Source organism: Opisthorchis viverrini, assembly GCF_000715545.1.
Source record: "Opisthorchis viverrini unplaced genomic scaffold opera_v5_25, whole genome shotgun sequence".
In the NCBI taxonomy this organism is placed as follows: Eukaryota; Metazoa; Platyhelminthes; class Trematoda; order Opisthorchiida; family Opisthorchiidae; genus Opisthorchis; species Opisthorchis viverrini.
Genome location: NW_008751681.1, coordinates 1,724,364 through 1,745,468, shown reverse-complemented (window position 1 = coordinate 1,745,468; position 21,105 = coordinate 1,724,364). Strand labels below are relative to the sequence as shown.

The window sequence follows — 21,105 nt, the reverse complement described above, 5'->3', positions numbered from 1 at the left end:
ATATATATATATATATATATATATATATATATATATAGGTCCAGGTAAACCGTATTGTACGACAGGTTACTATATATATATTCTATTGCTTTTGTAAAGCTGCTTGAACGGGAGAGGATTCATCAGCTTGCCAAATGCACAGGGATCTGGGAACCACGCCTGACAATGAGACATTTTGACCTGCCTCTCGAGCATTTTCACAAAATCAGGCGTTGCATAACATCCACAGTAGTTCAAAATTGACAAATTCAAGCAACTCAACGTTGACATAATTAAGCCATAGATGAAAAAAGTTCTTTAGTTTTTCCAATGTAAATCATGCATGCTTCTTATAATTTGCCAAATCAGAGATGATATGATGAGCACGAAAGACCAAGAGTCAACAAAAGTATGTCCATAAGGCTATCCTAAATTCCTTTTCCTTTCCTTTTTCAACCGTTCATAGACGGACATCTAATATACTTTACTTAAAGAGATGATAAGGTGGGCAAACTACTACTCTCTTTACACGAAAAAAAAACGTTCAGCTGTAACACTTTCCCGGTGCCTAGCTGCCATGCCTCCCGAAGGAAACACGAGGGTTAGGATACTACCAGGTTGCCCAAGGGGAATTTGAGATGCAGGAGCCGAGTTCGAACCACGGATCTTGCGGTCAGTAAATTCGCGCTCTAACGACTGAGCCATCTCACCCCCTCTCTACACAAACTCGTTCGAGTATGATAAACAAAATCGGCGGTAGTCATTTGGGTTTCCATCCCCGAACGGTTGTTATAATAATAATTAAACCTATAGCACATGCTTGAATGATTGCTACTACCGAAAATTTCCCCACACAATGCTAACCATCTAGACCACCCAGTGTACTAGTTCTTCAACGTACCATGAAATCCACGCCACACTTATCTTTCCCGTAAAAAATTAGAAGCCGGCTCCGTTTCACCTGAGGTTCACAGGTGGATGATATGATGAATGGTGAAAATAGACAGTCTGTGTTGTGTTCATTGTTCCGTTGCACACAGGCGGCGGTATATTTGTCACAACTCAGTGCAGGTGGTTACCACGCTGGTCCAGACTATCAAAGACCCCCGTTTTATCGAAAATGGATGGTATCAGATGGCACTTCGCCCAATGCAGGTACTGGAATGGCGCGACGCACTCCTGCAATCATCTGAGGGCCGATATAAAATTAGCCTGGCCATCCGAATCAGAATAATTCAAACGACACAATGGGTTATGCTTCGCCATTGATCGGCATTTACCTTGAAAGCCTCAATAAGAAATTACGTGGGAACCCAACGATTAGAGGCGAGACTTGGATAAGGCATCTCTGGACAGCTCTTTACTGGTTTCTTGGAGCTCATCAGGTAGGCCTACTCCCCCCAAAAAATTTTAGGCGTGAAATTTTGGGTTGAAAGCTAAATTTATTTGCATACGGTCAACTGATAAATGTCAGAGCTGATGGCAGCTGGTCGTATTAGAGCGCACTGTCCACAAACCACTGCTAAGGTTAAGTGATGAGGTACACGTGCACAATATTCACCCAGTAATATCCATGGTAACCAACGAGAAAAATCATGAAGAATTTTGTGACTGCATAATTATTTTAGAGACACTTCCATTCAACAATCGGCCAAATTTTGGTGAACGATGTGGTCCCTCTAGTTTTGAACCATAAACCTAGACCAATACTGCTCACCTGAACGTTGATTATTTGCTCGAACAAACTAACCCACTAGAAGCTGAGTTGGAACCAGCTATTCTTAGGGAGGCCCTCCATTTAGCAGTTGCTGTACACTTGAGGCCACACAGAAGACCTGATCACAGATAGTGCTTCCATTTATCAAGCTCGCTCGGAAGCCTCTCTATGATGAACCATGTGGATTGCATCGTCCCTTTTCATGCCCCGTTCATTCAAACGAGATGTCTACGGCAGTGAAGCATCGGTGTTGAACGCTGATGTCACGCTGTCAATGATGATGATGATGACGAAAACACCAGATGATGATGGCGTTTGGTTGTCGAATCAGTGCGGAAATGACTCGCTTTTACATATGAAGACAGGAAAAATGTACGCCATCTAGTTGATTTTTTTATCCTTATATTTCGCTAAGACCAAGAGATGAATGGACGTCAAATTAAGTACCACAAGGGATGTTTAACCGCTAGAATGAAAGCTGAAGAGATGAACATCATCAATATCTCTAAAACATCTTCTGAAACTTTAGTAACAGGTGTTTCTCGGGATTTCTTCATGATACTACCATCAAAGTGGTGACAGAGATTCGAAAAGTTCGTTCAAACTGTTTCACTCCTGAGGAACCAAATTTTATCTACGGATTTACCTACTTCTGAATCACGGAAGACAGTAAGTTAACGGGAACCTCATGTCTGCAGGGCAATGCTTCATACGAAATAACCTAGTAATACTAGCCTTCCGTAAATAATGACACTTCCCGGTCCACCGCAACTCACCTCAAAACTGACTACTTAACTAGAGCAAAATCGTCTTGTAACATACGATAAATTTCAGAGAACAAACTGAAATAACGATGCAAGTCCATGTACTTAGGACTGTCATATGATCATTCTATTTTGAGAGTTCATAAAAGATGGATTAGAACGGAGAAATGAGATACTGAGTCTCTGTTGGATGGTGGTCTTAGTGCCACGGATAGGTTGCAAAATGGGTAACGGCTAACGGGGAACGCCGGGATACCTTATGACAGAAAACTGTTCATCATCTCCATCCATGGATTGATGAGACAAACGCAGGTAGATCGCGTATGTGTATAATAAATCAGTCCATCAAAGAAGGCCACCAAGGGGACTGAGGCACAGTATCTCCTCTCTAGTACGGTCCTGAGAAAGGCAGGTGAATTTGGCCGCACCAGAGGGGTGATCGTACTATGAGGAGACAAATACGCAGACACTCGGGAGACCAGTGCACTGTCACACGGTCTTATTATAGTAGGAATCGATGCGAGCAGATTTGTTCGATAGAGGCCTCCATGAGACTGTATTCTTCTCAAAGGTCTCACACCAGAGTGCCTTACGGTTAACGCTGTTTCAACCACTTTAGGGAGTGACTTCCCAAAAGGGGGAGCATCAGCCGTAAACTCAGTAGAACATTGTGCAATACGTAGATGAGGAAGGGTTAGCAATGAAGCGCATAATTATGAAAGGACAGTGCACTATAAGCACTGACAACAGGATGGGGTTAATTGGGTACGAGAATGATGCACTACTGGATATGTGGTTCCACGAGTGGCTACAGTTCCGGCTGCGGAATAAAACTATCTGGGATGGTCTGGCTCTCTGCGTAGATTGCTGAGGTCGATAAAAGTGGTTCAATGTAATAAGAAACATTTTGGTATATTGGGTAAGGTGTTTTTAGCCGAGAGGCAAAATTTGGTACAGATTGAGAATATAGAACCCCCGGTAGCACATTCGATTAACGACAACATCAAACACTAAACGAAGCACCGGCTTCGTTGCGAAAAAATATACCATTTTAGTAGACGATTAAAACACTCGTTGTATACCACGAAGCTGATGTCTATTCCTATCACCTAACCAAGTATGAACACCACCGTTTCTGTATAACTGCAGAGTCTCACGTTGAATTATACAAACATCAAATACCCAAGAAACTTCTGCCGGTTATGCCTTGGTTGAGTCGACGCTAAACTCGACGCAAAAAAGGTCGCGAATGGTTTAAATTGTGGGTCACAGCTAGAAAAGATATTTTCGGAGGGAGACCGAGGAATTATGACCAGTGTTTTTTCCTCTTCTTTACGTGCCCTTATCTTCCGAAAGATAACTTCAAGAACTAGATTTTCGCATACTTCAGGCGTCAATTCTTCAAGATAGCCGGGTAGTTGTGATACACAGCGAGTAACCGGCAATCGTTCTAACCCAAACAAGAGTTTTCGACTGCGCAGATCTAGGATTGGGCATCTTTGCAATATCCTAACCCTAATGGCCACTTCGAGGTCAGCGGCACCTTTGCACCGAAAAGGTGTAAGACTGAATGATTAGTTATTATCTAGGATAAAAACCTCAAAGGCAACCATTAACTTAATCATCATAAATAGCCACACTAGAATAGGACTCATCATCCACAATCTTATATTTACGCTTATCATTCAGATCTTTGGTAGTTGAATGACAGGAGAAATTTTCGTAATAAAATATGACCACAGATGGGTTTTCTCACACTTTTTTCGGTTCAAGGCTACTTTCAAAGACCGCACGGTTTATCGCAAATGAACCATTAAACCAAATGCCTAAGTATGGTCGAGGGTAAGTGCCTTGAGAAGTGAATAAACTTACCACTTGGACCTCATGAAACTAGCCCTAGAGACCTGCCACCCTGTAGCATCTACTGAAGGTGCCCCGTACATTGCATCCCTAAGGTAATGTTACCACCAGGGTTCAAGAATAAAAAGGAGTGTCAATCACTATTGATTATGTGGCGGTTCATTGATTGTTTGTATGAGGTTGTTGCCCAATCAGCATCATGAGCATTCACAGCAACACTAGATGAGAACATTTGGGCTTTACTGACGTACATCCATATCAATTTATTCGAACAAAGCGTTATAACGAAAAAAGAAATAAAGGAAGGATGGGGATTTAGGGCTAGTCTAAACAAAAATCCGAGGTGCCTATGGCTTGCTTATTCAGGCACAATCTGGATAGAAGCTGGAAGCAGGAACGCTACTGGCCAATCAGTATCTCAAGCGACACCTATGCGTAGTCTACACAATTTGGGGCTAGGTATCATATGCCCATCTGAGACCAGACTACCCAATTCAGGTATCACGCGAAACTCTAGGGCGGGAGAGGAAGTCTACTTCTTGTCCTACCACAGGAGTCCAGCGACAAATGGATCACTGAGGGAAAAGTTGCGTTGAGCAGATGTTGTTGATCAGATATACTATATAGCACGGGGTTGGGTTTCGGCAGCAGATCACTGATTGCTTCTGAGCAGCATTCGACCTTATGCACAGTCGGTCAATAGGGACTATCCTTCTTTCTGACTGTCTAAAGACCAAACTCGCTGATTCACTGAAGATTATCATCCGTCAAAAAAACCATGCATCCAGTTTAGATAACACCTGCGATGTGCGCCACGGATATCCATTGTCAGTTGTGTTGTTTAGATTCAGGACAACTGTGGTCGAGACGCGAATTTAATGTACAAAAGATCGGTTGTTCGAAGCCGATTCTGGCATCTTGAGTGCTCCTGTCTAGACTTGGACTAGCTGGCGGCATTCCAGCCCTCGTACTCCCACAGGACACCGATGTGGCTAGGCACCTGTTCGGGTGTTACAATGAAATAACTGTTTGTTCGTTTAACTCAGGATATACTCTGGCATCCAACAGTCCGAACCATCAGAATGTGGGACTCGAATACATTGACGAGAGTTTCGCTTGACAAAAACATACGGGATCGGAGGTCGTTCTTAAACGCTTCACTTACCACGTGGGGCTCGTTGGACTACCGATCAACACCAGTTAGATAAAGATCTTCATACAAGATCACCAAAGAGTCCCCAGAGAATACGACGAAAATGAACGTGTCACAGCCTTTCGATGCATGGCCTCAGTAATTCTACTCAATTGAGAGGCAGCTGAGGAGTCTGGTCTATCGTCATCAATACTGACGGCAACGCCAGATAAGAGCATCGGTGCCTCACAGCCGTACTGACATTTGTGTACATAAGTCCGCAAATAATGAAGATTCTATTGAGGAGAAATGAAAGAACCATACACACAAAGGTCCATACATCCAAACAGATGACCCTCCAGTCCAGCACGGTGCTTATTTCAGCATCCAACGTCTCAGGCATCTATTGCTGTTGCTATTGTTTATTTTTATTCAATAAGTCGTTCTCCTTATCCAAAAATTTGAAGGACAGTCCTGAAAGTCACACTGGTTCTTTTATCATGTCAAGGATTGCGTTTTCGTCCTGGATACAACTGACAGTCCGGATCACAGGTTCAAGACTGATTTGAAAGAACCCGGACTCAAGTTAACATACGATATCCGTTGGCGAAGTTGTAAGTGGATGTTAGTCCGTACGTGTCTGGTCCATGACCGCAACTCGTTGCTGGCGAACATACGAGGCGCCGACCGATTTCCCCAAACAAATCAACCGCCGCTAGCTATAGTTAGTAACTGAACCATCAATGACCATCAGTGTCAATGTTATCGGCGACGACGGACAGCACAGCGCATGCGCCAACTGACGGTATGGACAACGGTATCTGCCAATAATAGTGGTTCACCACTCATATCAAGCAGAGCTATTCAGTGTCGATAAACAATAATGATGATAATAATAATCGTTCAGCTGCAACACCCTTTCGGTGCCTAGCTGCCATTCCATCCGAAGGAAGAACGAGAAATGGGATCTTCCAAAGTTGCGACGGTTGAGCACAAGTGCTGCATGTCCCAACTATTTTGACTTGATGGTCAAACTTGTGATCTATCGGACCAATCCGAGAGATCGATATTTGAAACCATCATATAAGTCAGTTCTTACAATATCTTAGCGTGCGCGGCCCCTCAGTGTCAATGAAATTCGCTTCTGACGTCATAGGCATCAGCTTGCGAATGTTGTTTGCTCCCTAATAATGGGAGTACTGACCCCTTTTATCATCGTAAAGTGACACATCTTGCAGACGGCTTGCACACCTTCTCAAACAAGTAAAACGTTCAAGAAGCTTGAGTGCCTCTAATTAAAATGCCAAAAGAAAATAGAGGACTCGAAACCTTGAAGAAGTACTTCGCATTTTGACGGTAAAAAATGCATACTGAGACTTGGAACTACAACCCAAATTCTATTTAGAGTAGATTGTGGACTGATTATTGTCAAGCAAAAACGTCGTCCGCACAGTCTAAGCCTGCTAATATATATATATATATATCAAAAGACCTACTGTATTCGACCTAACGGTTTGAAGAATGTATCGAGCGAATTGCTCAGCTGCAACACCCTTTCGGTGCCTAGATGCTATGTTACCTGAAAGTAGCAATTGGGGCTGAGCTACTGTCACTTTGCCGAAGTCTACGCAGGAGCAGTCGGGATTTCGAGGTTGTGCTTGAACCATGGATCTTTCGGTCAGTAAGTTCACGCCTTAGCCACTGAGTCATCTTGAGCTCTGAAGGACGCACAAGCGTTGGTCTCGATTGAAAAAGTCTTCTGGTTGGCTCTATCATTATCCAGAATGGATCCACCTCAAAACAGTCACACACTGAATGGATGGACAAAGCATAACCTCAAGTCAATCTTTCATGTGTGGACAGTATCAGCCATACAAAAGACAGTGAAACTCTTGTCACCCGATTTTACTTAGAATCGGATAACGATTATGGAGAAAGGCGACTGGCTGTTCTCAGTTTATGTAGATGATGCCTAAACAATCGTTCACGAGATCTTTCGGTAAGTTCACGCCTTAGCCACTGAGTCATCTTGAGCTCTGAAGGACGCACAAGCGTTGGTCTCGATTGAAAAAGTCTTCTGGTTGGCTCTATCATTATCCAGAATGGATCCACCTCAAAACAGTCACACACTGAATGGATGGACAAAGCATAACCTCAAGTCAATCTTTCATGTGTGGACAGTATCAGCCATACAAAAGACAGTGAAACTCTTGTCACCCGATTTTACTTAGAATCGGATAACGATTATGGAGAAAGGCGACTGGCTGTTCTCAGTTTATGTAGATGATGCCTAAACAATCGTTCACGAATGTTCACTGGGGAATCCACCAGAGAGATGACCCTGCTCCTCAGTTCGTTCATCGAAGTGAATTGTTGTAAGCTGAACAAGCTACATCAGTAAAGCATTTGAACAAACTTCTGACAAATCTAGGCAGATGGGCTTGATGGGTCATTTGTGTTCTCGCAAAGGCAAAGTTTGTGTGATCCGGAAATGAGAGACAAAATGACCTGACGGTAGTTAGAATAGCCCTATAGCTTTCTCCATGCTTGACTATTCCAACTAGCGTGTGTGGATGAACAGCAACATGACGCACGCAACATTTCAGTAGTTGTCACAGTATATTTGTAGTACACTGGGTTAGGATATCCAAATCGAATGGCAGTAACCAAGTTCAGAAATAAGACATCTCTGGTCAGTTGAACGAGACCGAACTTGGGGACAACCAACTGTTTGCTAATGTGAAGAACAGTAATCTTGAAGTAAGATTTTGGAATATGACATTAGACAGAGGGACCTAACCAACTGCTCCTGGGGAGTCTTGAAAGGCCTTGCGGCATATCGAAATAGCTTTGCACTGTTGAATACAATAACGACTATACGGGTTTTTGTAACAGGCCATGACTCACCTGACTACTGGTTTACCTGCAAGCTACCCATTATCATCCGAAAGGCACAGTAATGGGAATCCCCAGAGAGAACTGTTGATGATTTATTTTAAGGAATTGGGTGTTTCATTGCAGCATGGAAACAGACAAATGAGACCGATGACTTTGTGGTGAAGTAGTGCTGGCGACCGTTGCTATGCCATCATGCCAGTGGTCCTCAAGACGATCGCATGGTTTCCCGCCTAACTTATCATCTCGGATCAGCATCAGCATAAAGGGCTTGCACGAAACATATTCGGCTCTCCGCGAGTCACAAATTATGCACACGTGCGCCGTGGTTCTGCCACCGTCAACCGATAGATAAGCCTTGGATATATAATTTCACCCTACAGTAGAATAGCAAATTTTGGAATTTCAACGTCGCTCGAGATACCTCTGTGGTTAAGTTTCCAACTTACCGACTGGAAGATCTTGGCATATCAACTGCTCTTGTTTAGGTTTGGGCAAATTGGCAGTAGTTCAACAACCCTGCTTCTTTCGCGTGGTATGAAAGCTAAGCAGCGGAACGGTGTATGACCCTGAACGCTGTTTTATGTGACAGTGGAAAATAACCTTCATTTTACGGTGCCCATATCCGGCTAACCACAGCCACTAGTTCGTTTTCGATTAATTCACTCCTGTCCATAACATTCTCATCACAGATGACCCATAGTCAGCAGCATCATCCCTATTAACATCCAACTCATCACATCAGTTATGAATATTGGCGCAAGTCTCCCATTGCTGACATTAACGCTTCAGCATCGTGAAACCAAACGGCGGTTTACGGAGGACACAAGAAGGGAGGAGGGCGTGGACAGAGAAGGGAGCGGGCACCAGCTAAAAAGTTATTTACACTCGGTTCGTGGATGCTGACCAAGTAGCATATCGTCTGGGGAATAAACCCTCCTCATAACACATTATTCTCCGTTATTAGGTCCCTGAGAAAATCGTTCAGCTGTAGCACCCTTTCGGTGCCTAGCTGCCATGCCACGTGAAGGTTGCACGAGGGCTTGGATACTGCCAGGTTACCCAAGCCCAGACAGGGGAAGTCGAGAGGCAGAGGTCGGGTTCGAATCACGGACCTTCCGGTCAGTAAGTTCGCGCTCTAACCACTTGGGCCAACTCGCCCGATTGTTATCAGGTCCTTGCTGATTCAGTAGTAACCTGTGACGCGATTAATACGTGATTCGCAAGTTCATAGGTGCTGCACAGCGGAAGCTAACAACCAACAAACGTCAGGGAGACGAAAATTTGACGGGCATAAGCTGAACATAGAAAATCAAGTCTGACCAGAAAAGATCGAAAAGACCTGGAGATGAATAATGTCAAACATCCGACCGATACTTGGCGCCGCGCTTTTAAGATTGTTTAGCCTGGTGGGGAACACTTCTCGAAACAGCACTTTGACAAATATATCCTCCACCTCAATCTACGGATCCTTTACGGATTGCAAGGTGAAACAACAGTAACCACCCAGCCTTCACCAGTCCTTGTTTCTAGCATCTGCACAGCAATACACCAGTGGTGAGTACTGGTGCGTAACTGCAATGATGGTTCCCGGATAGGTAGCTACAGAGGCTGTATTATTCATATCACCCTTAAATTCGCCTAAGTCTTTTTGTTGAAGAGCACTAGAGAAAAGAGTAAAGAACAGTGTTTTGTCGAACAGAAAAATCCTTGGGCTTGTTTCAAATCATCTGTATACAGACCACTAGAAATTACCAGAAGTATCACCCGAAACTCAGCAGGCGAAATGGCTTTCACAACTGTTTATGTCCGGGTTCCGGCGTCTAGCTACAAGCTTACATCGCACTTACATGGTGATGTGGTCGTGTTCTAGGCCTGATGGAAATTAGGCTAGTACTTCTGTAGAAAACAGTCCCGTTATTGCCTTACCCTCAGCATGCACTGTAGCGCGCTTATAAAGTCCCACAGCATGAGGATTATTATGGTAGTAATCGTGAAATTACAACCACAAATTTTGACAAATACACTCATTTGCGTATCGATTTGATTTTCACGGAAAACTCAACTGAACCCTTCGTTTATGACATCCTTCAATTGAAAGTGCTGCACAAGGGCAGCCTCATATTTCAGCTGGTATGAAGATGGCTGTCGAACAGTCTCCAGCAACATTGAGTAATTTCCTTTATGAATCTTTCCTCATATTATGGTTTTTGAGTGCGTCACAATCATATAGACGACGAGGAATTAAACGGACTGACTTCTACAGAAGCATTGGTCTAAAAATCATCGAACCTGGAATACGATCATCTTTCAAGTGAGCGATTCAAAACTCCATTTTTACACGAAGCAGTGATACGGGTTGAACTGCCTTTAGTCCTTGGCTGAATAGGTCAAAAAAGGTCAACAAAAGCCCCTCGGAGAGCTTCTAGCAACTTCGAGTATCGTTTGGTCAAAGGGAAACACTGAGATATCTGGAAAATCGTGCCAACCGAAAAGTGAAGCGGCCTATTTACAGCACATTCACTACTAGGAAATTCAGCTGGAATTCATTTGAGGAGCCCCTTGTAACGAAAGCAGTGTATAAACGAGTGTAGCTGTCGAAGTACCCTCAATCCTATTGAAACATTCAAGCTATGGCACGATAATTAACCTCTTTTACTCTGCAGGGCCTTCATTTGTTGTAGATACTCTTAAAGAGCAGCCTTGTTGGTCCGACAGAAGTCCCTGGACCATCAGCCGTGCCGTAATCCAGAAGGGCAATCTGTTGGTCGTATTTTCAAACATATACGAAATGAACTAGTCCCTGACCAGCAGCAGTTAACCAATTTGCAATTTTAGTGTTACTACAGAGTAGGCTAACCAACTCATCACGTGGTAAGAGCACCTGGTTCGAACCCACCCCCGGCATTTCGACTGATCCTGTTTATGCTTGAGTGTCTTGGAAGTATTTCAGCCCTGATACAGCACGGTAGCTGGGCGCCGAAACGGTGACATGGCTAAGCAATTTTATATTTCTTACCATCCTTTTTAGCTGATAATCGCTAAACATGTCAAAGAAAGTGATTCTATACCATAACGATGAGTCGAACACCAAAGAGCAGTTGTTCATCATTAAGACACTGCATGCCCGTGCATTATCATTTAAGAAACTTGTGAGAGTTTGTTGTTAGACAAGCTCGTAGGTGTGCAAATGGCATTTGAAACAAGATGCTTACCGTCGTGTGTAGCGATATGACGCTTGAGGTGGGTCTTCCGATGAAATATTAGATCGCATCCCTCAACGGGACACAAGTAGTTTTTGGGTTGCATACGATGAAATTCATCTCGGTGGTTCTTCAGATACTTCGGGGTACGGAAAGCTCTATCACAACCTTCGACATCACATACATATGGTTTTCGTGGGTTATGAATATCAGCATGATACTTCAGGCGCAACTTTGTCTTAAAAACTCGGCCACATTCAGGACAACGATAAGAGCTGCACTGCGACATAGTACACTCATGATCACGGAGAGACATTTCGTTCGGGAATCTACGAGAACATTCACCGCAGTGATACTGCCCCTCTTTGTCCGTCATATGCATAGACTCCATGTGTTTGAACAGATTCTTACCATACTGGGTAGAATATGGGCATTGGTCACATTGATGGCGCTTCGTGACATGATTAATATGCTTCTTCATGTGACTGCGTAGAGAAGAACGATTTGAGTAGACAGCATTGCAGACATCACACACAAATTCCTGGTTATCTTCCTCGGTGTAGTCACCACCTGGTATCCTATGTAAACTCGGGTTATCAATCTGTGATGGAAGAGAATAGCCCATGGATTGTTCTGCTGGTTTGCATGAAAAGTTGCCAGAATACTTCTGATAGGCAGGAATGTTACCCAGCTGGTCACTCTGTGAAGCCGGTCCGGAATTGGCAGCACTCGTAAGTATTCCGTAGGGAGGAGAAAAATTATGTTTTGGAGTGACCGATGTGTTCAGTGAAGCCGGCCCACTGCAAGGGTTTGGGGATTCAGCAACAGATAATTGATGAGAACGATATTCGGAAGGAGTTGAACTGCTGTCAGCGAGCTCAGACGGCCCACTGGATTTGCCATGCGCAGACAACGAGCCATTGTTGTTTGTGCACTCGGCTACAGGTAAGTTAGTGTTATAAAGAGCAGGTATCGTAATAGGGTCTACGACTGGATTGGGAGAGTGGGTTGTATGATGTATGCGTGTAGCATATCGATCTAGTTGCTTGAGACGCTCCTTGAGTATCGGATTTTCAGCCACGTGTTTGTCATCGTCGCTACTTTCCTCCTCCTCCGAAGAAGTGTCCGAGTCGCTTTCAGACTCAGAATCTGCTCTTCTCTTCAAAATTCTTTGGTCAACGTTGCCGTCAACGCCATCCAGTGAAGATGAAATCCCTGGAGGTTGCATTAAGATCGGACCTTGGGAAGGCAGTGCTGGGTTGGCCAAACTGGACATGGCTATTCACAAATGTACTTCTTCATCTAGTGTGTATTTTGGAGAGTTGAGAGAAAAACGTTGCACAAAATGGACACATTCCATCGCACTCTGATGCGGAGTTTGCTGCACGCGGACCTTTTGGTGACCTTGAAAGCCAAGGGCATCAACATGCAGTGACATAAAAGTGCCGTACCAGTGCTGTCCTCCATACAATTCAAGTCCGATAAGTTATGAAGATGGACAGACACTGAAAGGGAACCAAAAGTGTGTTGTTTATGGGTCGATAGACATGGGATTATCAAATGGTCGCTGATGATGTCCCTAAGCATCTTCATTCAAACTGACCTTCCTGTCCCCATGAGAAAGCCCCATAGGTTCCCTTCTCGCAAACAATCTACGATGCCACAGATTGGCAACTATATGTGGCGCTCACGATATATTATCTCCTAATTGGGCTTTGAGGAGCCCCAATTGGCATCGGCAGACAGCCACCTAAGCATGCAGTCTGATCCCCGTGGTGTCCATTAGTGCAGCCATTTACTTCCTGACGATTTAGCCAAATAAGCCTTGCAATACCTCATTTTAAGACGTACTGATAACATACTGCTACGCATGTTGTTGGGTGAAGTTAACTTAACTATCAAATTAATCTGAATCTTTCAGTGTGTCCCTGTGTATATTTCCGACCAAAACCAAATGTATGTGAGCAGGCTGTCGACCAACAAAATGGCTCTTCTAAACAGTAAATATACACCAAGACATGTAGAAGGTAGTTTACGTTGGTTTTCTGAACACACATCCCCTACCAGCGCGTATTCCAGTTTCGAACTTGACGTACACATACGGTACCTCCTAACCCTACCCAGCTTAGTGTCATCTGTAGCTGACGCAGACTATATATTCGGATAATCCAAAAATAAGTCCAATATATTCACTTTCGTTCTTCCACAACGTTGTATGTATTTACACCTACCAATGAGGCAATAATATGTGTCGCTAGTATGTTGCTGTCAATGATGACGATGCGGCCGCTAAATGTTTGGGATAGAATTGATAGACTGAATGTAGCACTGGGCTGCTTCTAACCTACGAGGACTCTCGGGCTACATAATACTGCAGCCAAGAATCTACACCCTGCAATATGCTCTTACGTATAGCAGTACACACCGTGACACATGTCTCCAGCTTACATTAGATGGTTTCTCGGAACGAAGGATTTCCATATAGCCGACTCTTCTGCTCCAGAAGAAGTGGTCAAAAGCTCAAACTTCCACCTATCACCATAACAGTTTATACACTTTCTCACATAGCCAAAATCTTACCTTGCTGGTTCGGTGGATCCCACGCTACTGGTCCCCATTTTATACTGACCGTCCGGCTTGACGGCTGGCCCCCTTTTATTCTTTTGACTCCAAACACACTGATTTGTCTGATTCCGCAGCAACACGCCGTCGAGTCATACAAAAACCTTCTTGGATCCGCTCGAATAGCTACGTGCGCTACCTCCCCTGGGAGGCTAAAGTCTTTTATGATATATCTAATAAGGTGTTCCTCAACATATCCACTCCAAGTACACTCAAGTAACTGCTGTTTGGACAATTAATTGCTGTTCGTCCTATCTCTCCACGCATTGCATCTTCCTGGTGGAATTCAGACCTACCTACAGAATGGATGTCTAACAGACTTTCCACATGATAAACATTTCTTACGGGAAACTTTAACCCCTTATGGCAAGATATTTCTTCTATCTGAATCCTTACAAACCGCAACAAATCTGTTGAAATCCCGCACCCCATGGCTACTTGTAAGTCACACGCTTTACACTCAATCTTCATCGGACTGTGAATATGAGCTCTTAGTCAGCCTCTTGCAATTAGCACGCTATCTTGCTCATTATCATCCTGCGGGCTTCGGACAGTCTTCCATCAACTGGAGACGCCTTGTTTACCCAAATCCCAGCGGGAATTCGTTCTTTCACCCACTTCGTCCAGAAAAAGTTATTTTCCCTTCATTCATTACTAATTCCGACTGACCGCTGCCCATTAACCTATGGCTTCATCTTCACCAGAGAGTGTGGTTTGACAGAATACTTTTTTCTCTTTCATTAGGCAAGATTAATCATGCAATGTAGTTCGCTGCTTCCCCCTAGTACGCCATTTTCGGTTTCCACCAGGAAGATTCTCTTCCTATACTGGGCAGTACAAAGTGAATGTCAGGTATTGGCTGCACCACCGGTATTTTTAAGGTGATGAATCAGTATAATTTTTGAGGGACAGAAGTGTTACCCTCTAATTCAACCTTCCATGCCAGGCGGCCAAAAGTACTCAGAAGAATTCGCGGGCCATCCACCGAAACCAGACCTTCTGAGAGCGTTGTTCCGGGATAAGCTATGGTAAGGACTCTGAATTCCGATCGTGGACAGTTTTGGCAAATGCAACTTGCATAGACAAAGCGTGGGAATACTTGCTCTGACAGAAGCGAGCATCCTCATGCTTTTCTTCAGTTGGAAACGATCTAGGAGAAAGAAAATGCTGCAGTCTTACCTCTGGATTTCCGACAGCAGCCTTACCCATACATTCGGCAGGCAGCTTAAGTAGTCAATATCACCTCAGGTATATTCGAGCCTGAATTAAAACCCCTGAATCCTAATATATGATTCATATAAACCAGTCTACTCACAATGACTGATATTTCCTGACAAGAATGCTAGAATGGCGTGATTGTGGCGGCTATCCCGGCATGAACAGCACCGAAATCTAAATCTCCTAGAAATATTCTCTTGTGCCTCCGCTCTCAAGTAAAAATAGCCTCATTTCCAAATTTAAGGTATTGGTTCAGCGATTGGTGTCTGAATAGGACCGGTAATAAGACAGCGCAGGTTAAACAGAATAAAGTGGAAAAACACATCACATGATAAGAAACCGCAGTTGAAGATGAACATCATACACACAAGGCCGGGGGTTATTGAAATCAACCGATCTGAGCCCAAATTAAAGGCCGTTGCCGTGGACAAGCGGCCTTGAAGAGTTGAACTGATAGTCTGGGTCAGGGAATTAGTGGTAAACGTAGGTGCGAATTGGCACCGATGGTGTGCTAGCTAATCCCCTAATTTATCGACCTGAAATTCACCTGATGGTGTGGAAATGACCCCTCATCCACAAAAATAGTGCTTGCCACGTCCCGGTAAAATTGCGTCAGGCAAGACCCTAGTGCCTATATCTTTTGACTTCCATCGCGCCTTTCAGGAACTGCTTCCCACAGCACCCATCCACGGTCAGAGAGAATTTGGCGATTCAGGCTTTTCCCGCCGTTCCAAGGCTTTCTGGCTAAAACTACTGTATTGAACATTCATCTGAAGCATGCGATCAAGATCGGTGTTCTCAAAAGACCAGTCTTAGTCACGAAACCGATCTTATACCGATTGATCCCTAGATTACCATACTCTCATGAGACTTTTCCGCTTGTGGATGTTCTAGAAGTACTGCATAGCAATTTCCTACTTCAGTTAAGCACTTCGTTCCTGTGCAAATGGGATGCTTCCAACCATTAATTAACCCACCCGTAAAGACGCTCTAATGCCCCCCATAAATACACCTTCGGCCGTCTTTTCACAACATGTCATCACACCTGCCCAAATATTGACTGCCACAAAGATACGGAACGCTGGTTTACTTGCAGCATTTCACCTTCAGTGGTAGTACTGTGCCACCTTGAAGCAACGAAGTTGCTGGTCATTCTCTGTGGTCCATTCTTTTGCCTTATTTTGCTTCACACTTATTCATGCAACATAGGAGTTTAGCGTTTTTCGTGTGCCCACAAATGTATACAGCAATTCAAAAAAACGTTTCAAATCTTCTTGAGCCTTCATACTCATGTAGAGAGAAGGCTCGGAACCCCTCTCTGCCAAGGCTAGAGCCTATTATCTTCCACGGTGGTTGAAAATTTCCCACTGCAGCGGCCTCCATATGGTCCATCACATCAGGCCCCAAAGTAACAGATTTGAGTTTCCCAAAAAGGACACACTAACCCTTGGATCTTTCAAGAAGGTTGCTGTTTTGTCTTGAGACCAGGTCCTAAATGAAGTTAACCAAGGTTCCTCTATTTAGGGTTTAAAACTGACATTTTTCTCATCCCTTCCAGAGCATCTTCTGAATTCGCGACATAACTCCTAGCCAAGGAGAACGGTAAAATTTAACCCCTGGCATCTCAGCTTTAGGCGTTAGTCGTCCTGTGCAAGACCAACGCGTAACATAATTGGTAAGGAGTAGAATATCACTGGTGAATGGATAATGCCAGTCACCTTTCATTTGGATGGATAACGCGACTTCAATATTTAACACATATCAGGCCGACAAAAGCCACTACTCGATTAGAGACAGTGGCTACGCAAAAAAGCCCACTTGGCACAGAAATGTCACCGGACACACTGTGCAGACTTAAGCAAAGTGTACATCACACATGTGGTATATACCAGTAAAGTGCTGCTGAGCGCGGACAGGTGATAGCACACGCACCAATTTCATACTAACACGACTGGAAAGAAAAGCTAGGAACAGTTTTCTGTATCATCCAGGTTTTGGGTATGATCAAACGACAATCAGTACCATTGTAACAGTGGACACGACCGACGAGGCAAACTAGTAGCATGTTTTCCCGTAAATCCGCTTCGCGCCTCTTGGAAAGTGAGGCACTTTGTGGAGTCGCTTTGCTTGCAATTGAGTAACAGCGAGTGAATATTCAGGAAAGTTCAGGAAGACGCGTCCAAGAAGATAGATATTCAGTTTTGTAAACAAGATGCATATGAAAGTTTTGATCACCTGCCCAATAGACTTCAACTGTTCAGTTGGCGTTTCGCAAATAAACAACTCCGTAGGGGAGGCCTTCCTCCTTCCATTTGGTGCCGTGACCAGGATAGGGATGAGAATCCCATGGATAGAACCGTTGTGGATGGAGATGTTCGGACTACAACCCCATAGCCTCCAATGTCCCAAGAGAAAATATGCTGAGATGCAATGCTCATCTCCTGTTGAGGAAAATCTAGAAAGCAGCAGCCGTCCCTGTGCATTTACGCTCTATATTATCTAAAATATTCACCTCAACTTCCCGCTAAGAGAAGCACACAAATTTGGAACTTCTCATCAAGCAACGAAAGAGCAACGAAAGAACTCAGCGCGATAAAGTTTAACCAATTTGGGCCCAGAAGTTTTCTAGGGAAAACGCCGGCCAGCAAAATTTTTGTCTTGGATGAGTAAGGCACTATCTCGGATATGAAAAGCTCCCTAGGCCCTTGTCGTGAATGACTACGGGAAAAAGCACGAGGTTGTTTTGTCCGGCAAATGAATAGCTGAGAGGACGGTGTTTGAGATGGACACACGAATGATATTTTCTAGGGTTTATCTGGAGGCAGTTGGTATTATGTAGGTTGCGCAGGCATCGGTGGCTTACTGGAACATACGGCGACATTTGCACAATAGATTTGGGTCGTCAACGTAAGGCAGAGTTTATGAACTAGGCGGAAAAGGAATCAAAACCGGATCAGGAAAATTCATAGGTGAAGTAATTTTTAGTATCCAGCCTTGTTGAGCCTCACGGCGGATGTGAAAATTGGATAAATTGGCATTTTCAAAGAACACTTGCTGGGCTGATTGAGGGTAAATTCAGAAGGGCAGCCCTATCTCCTGGGTTTCCACATCTATGTCCCGATAAATTATGAGAAATATTTTTGAAACTGCACTTGTGAGTGCATTGTTCTTAGCATGCAGAATGAGATCAGGGAAAGGGAGCTGCAGTTTGTTAAGACAGGACTGGGAAGGCAGGAATCAGTAAGGAGCCAACTGAAGAAGCTCAGTGCCATGTAGTTAGTTGATTGGGGATGTGTTCGCGATTTTCCGCTGTTTTGCGACGGAACATGTAGAGGCGATAAGATTTTAGTTGATGAGGACAAAACGGTTGCTACTTCTCTAGGTATGGCAAAAATGGGCAAAAAATGCATACCCCAAGAATGAGGGGAGGATACAAGAGGAGTAGGAAAAGTTTGATATGTTGGGACAATTGTGTCTGAATAATTCTAGGACATTTTCCGTAGATGATGCCGGGACAAAAGGAAAACCCGTGTCAAAGGGAGAGGGAGAAGCTTGCTTGAGGAAAATTCCGCCTCTGGAGTGCACTGGTAGGAGGGTAGCCATTGGCGACCTCGGATTTGGCACCGCTGAGTAAATTGGGGCAAATGACTTCGGAGGCCCATTCTGTGGTGGGACTGAAAGAGCCGTCCGAGTCTAAAAGGACAGCTGAACGAATGCGGTTTTCCTCAAGGATCGGACGGGCTAAAATGGTGGTCTTCAATGAGCTTGTGAGCCGGTTATTATTCCGACATTTCTGTGGCTTCTGCGGCATTTTGCGGCGACACTTCCCCGAAGAAAGCTTCTAGCGCCGTAGTTTTTGGAAGAGTACCCAGAGTTTAATTTTGATTTGTTACTATACGTATTAGTAGCTTTCCTATTAACCTTGAGGACGTGTGTAGGTTGCGACAAAGCGTTTACATGTTTCGGAGTAACGGAAAGTTGGCTCGCTCTCCAAGATTTTGGATGATGTTTCAAAGCTGGCATAAATGCTGAGTGTGCAGGCTCATAGTGGTTAACTTCAGAGCAATAATGGCAGTGAAAACGAGGAGTGAGTTGGTGCTCTGTTGACTGAAGTAGTTGTAGCTTTAAACCTAAGCAACAAACGACCCTCATGAAAGTGTTTATACCTGTTTGGAGTACTGGTTTAATGAATGTGAACCGCGACAATTTTGTCCGTGGCTGGAATACATCCAGGGGGTAATATGGTCGTCGATGCTGGCTGATCCATGTGGGGAAGTTTTGGGACAAATTTTGGGCACGTCATGAAAAATAGTCGGAGATAGAAAAAATGTGATAAGGGACGATTCAGAGTAGGACGATTCGGTCGGCTACAAAGCGGGCAAGTTTAGTTCTGGTGGCTTCCGGAATAAAGAGATTGAGAGCCACTAGGTGCAATTCTGCCAACGTTGAGCTAGCCGTGGATGCGGAACCCCACTTGGGTTGGTTCGTGTGGGTGGTGGGCTTGCTTGCCGATGGAAGAGACGAGACGGACTCCGTAATGCCACATGAGAAAGGAGGGTCTTCTAAGTTTTCATGGGAGTTGACGCTGTTATGGGCTGAGAAATCATCAGGAAATCAATCAACGACATGCTGCCGCAGCTGTGGATGGCAAATGTTAATCTATAAAAGGTAACAGAGGCTTAACCAAATAAACGGTCCGCAGGTATTGCACTCAACCGAAGGCGGATTTTATACATGGTTGGGACAGGATCCAGGCCATTTTCAGCTGGGTTTTGTTGGAAACTGATACACCACAAATGTGGTTTGGTATCAGTTTGAGTCAGTCAGGAAGAACCTGTTGGCGATACCATTATATGCCTTGTAAAACAATATATTGCCGCGGCAGTAGGGTTGCTTAAGTACATGTTTAAAGTTATCATTATTCTTCTTCTGGTTGGGACAGGGTAATCCGCCGGAGAGGTTGGTGGCAGGCATCGTGTAAAGTGGATTTTGAAGAGGGGATTGGTTGGGGGCGCAGAGTGGCAGGCTGGATTCTGGACGGCAGCTGAAGATGGCGACGCGGACTTGTGATTTCAGAGGGTATGGGGTGAACTAGGAAGCACGTTCAACGTGAACTTATTCACCAGAATTCATTGTACAGAACATGCACCAACGGGACGGATTATGACAGTAGGGTATATTACTCTTCAGAAAAGCTAAAGGCGCCACCCGGGAAGCTTTTACTTGTGTATTACTTGCAGCCATGGGGCAAAGATGGTGGGAGTTGGTGCGGTGTTTTCAGCCATTATGGAGTGGATAAATTATATGACACCCTGTGTTCTCTAGGTAAAGATGCCCCACACCGCCTGATCAACTCACTGGCCCCTCCGCACTGACTTACCAATAACAAGCACTGGTTATGTCTCCGCCAAAAACGTTGTATTTGTTTTTATTTTCTTGTTCTGCTTTCTGAATTCCATCTCCCCCCAAGAAAGCGTATAGCCCTCATTAATCCTTTCAGAGGAGAATTATTGGGTGCACACTGTGTGAGCGTTTACTGGGTAGAAAACTGGCACGAAAAACTGTTGATACTTGAAGGCGTTCCAATAAATTCCATGCCCGTAAACCGCCTTCCCACAAAAATAGGTATGTTTGGCCTTGTGCTTTCTTTGGTGTGGGTATTCACAGTTAGCGATGAACCCTTGGAGTGTTCACTACAAGTACACTTACGCCGAG

General features: G+C 44.3%; 3 protein-coding genes across 3 annotated transcripts in view; 1 reads left to right on the top strand and 2 right to left on the bottom strand.

Moving 5' to 3' along the window:
- Positions 1 to 12,949, bottom strand: part of T265_02159 (hypothetical protein) — a gene marked incomplete at both ends in the record, with an annotated part of 100,159 nt that extends 87,210 nt beyond the window's left edge. The window contains one exon of the mRNA XM_009166333.1: positions 11,563 to 12,949. Coding sequence (XP_009164597.1) covers positions 11,563 to 12,826 — 1,264 coding nt within the window. The remainder of the gene's footprint in view (positions 1 to 11,562) is intronic.
- Positions 1 to 20,765, top strand: part of T265_02157 (hypothetical protein) — a gene marked incomplete at both ends in the record, with an annotated part of 78,588 nt that extends 57,823 nt beyond the window's left edge. Inside the window, one exon of the mRNA XM_009166331.1 lies at positions 20,631 to 20,765. Coding sequence (XP_009164595.1) covers positions 20,631 to 20,765 — 135 coding nt within the window. The remainder of the gene's footprint in view (positions 1 to 20,630) is intronic.
- On the bottom strand, positions 18,923 to 19,201 carry T265_02158 (hypothetical protein; the record flags this gene model as incomplete). Its single annotated transcript, XM_009166332.1, has 1 exon — positions 18,923 to 19,201. One exon carries the CDS (start codon positions 19,199 to 19,201, stop codon positions 18,923 to 18,925), a length of 279 nt encoding a protein of 92 aa, XP_009164596.1.
- Positions 20,766 to 21,105: the final 340 nt, after the last annotated feature.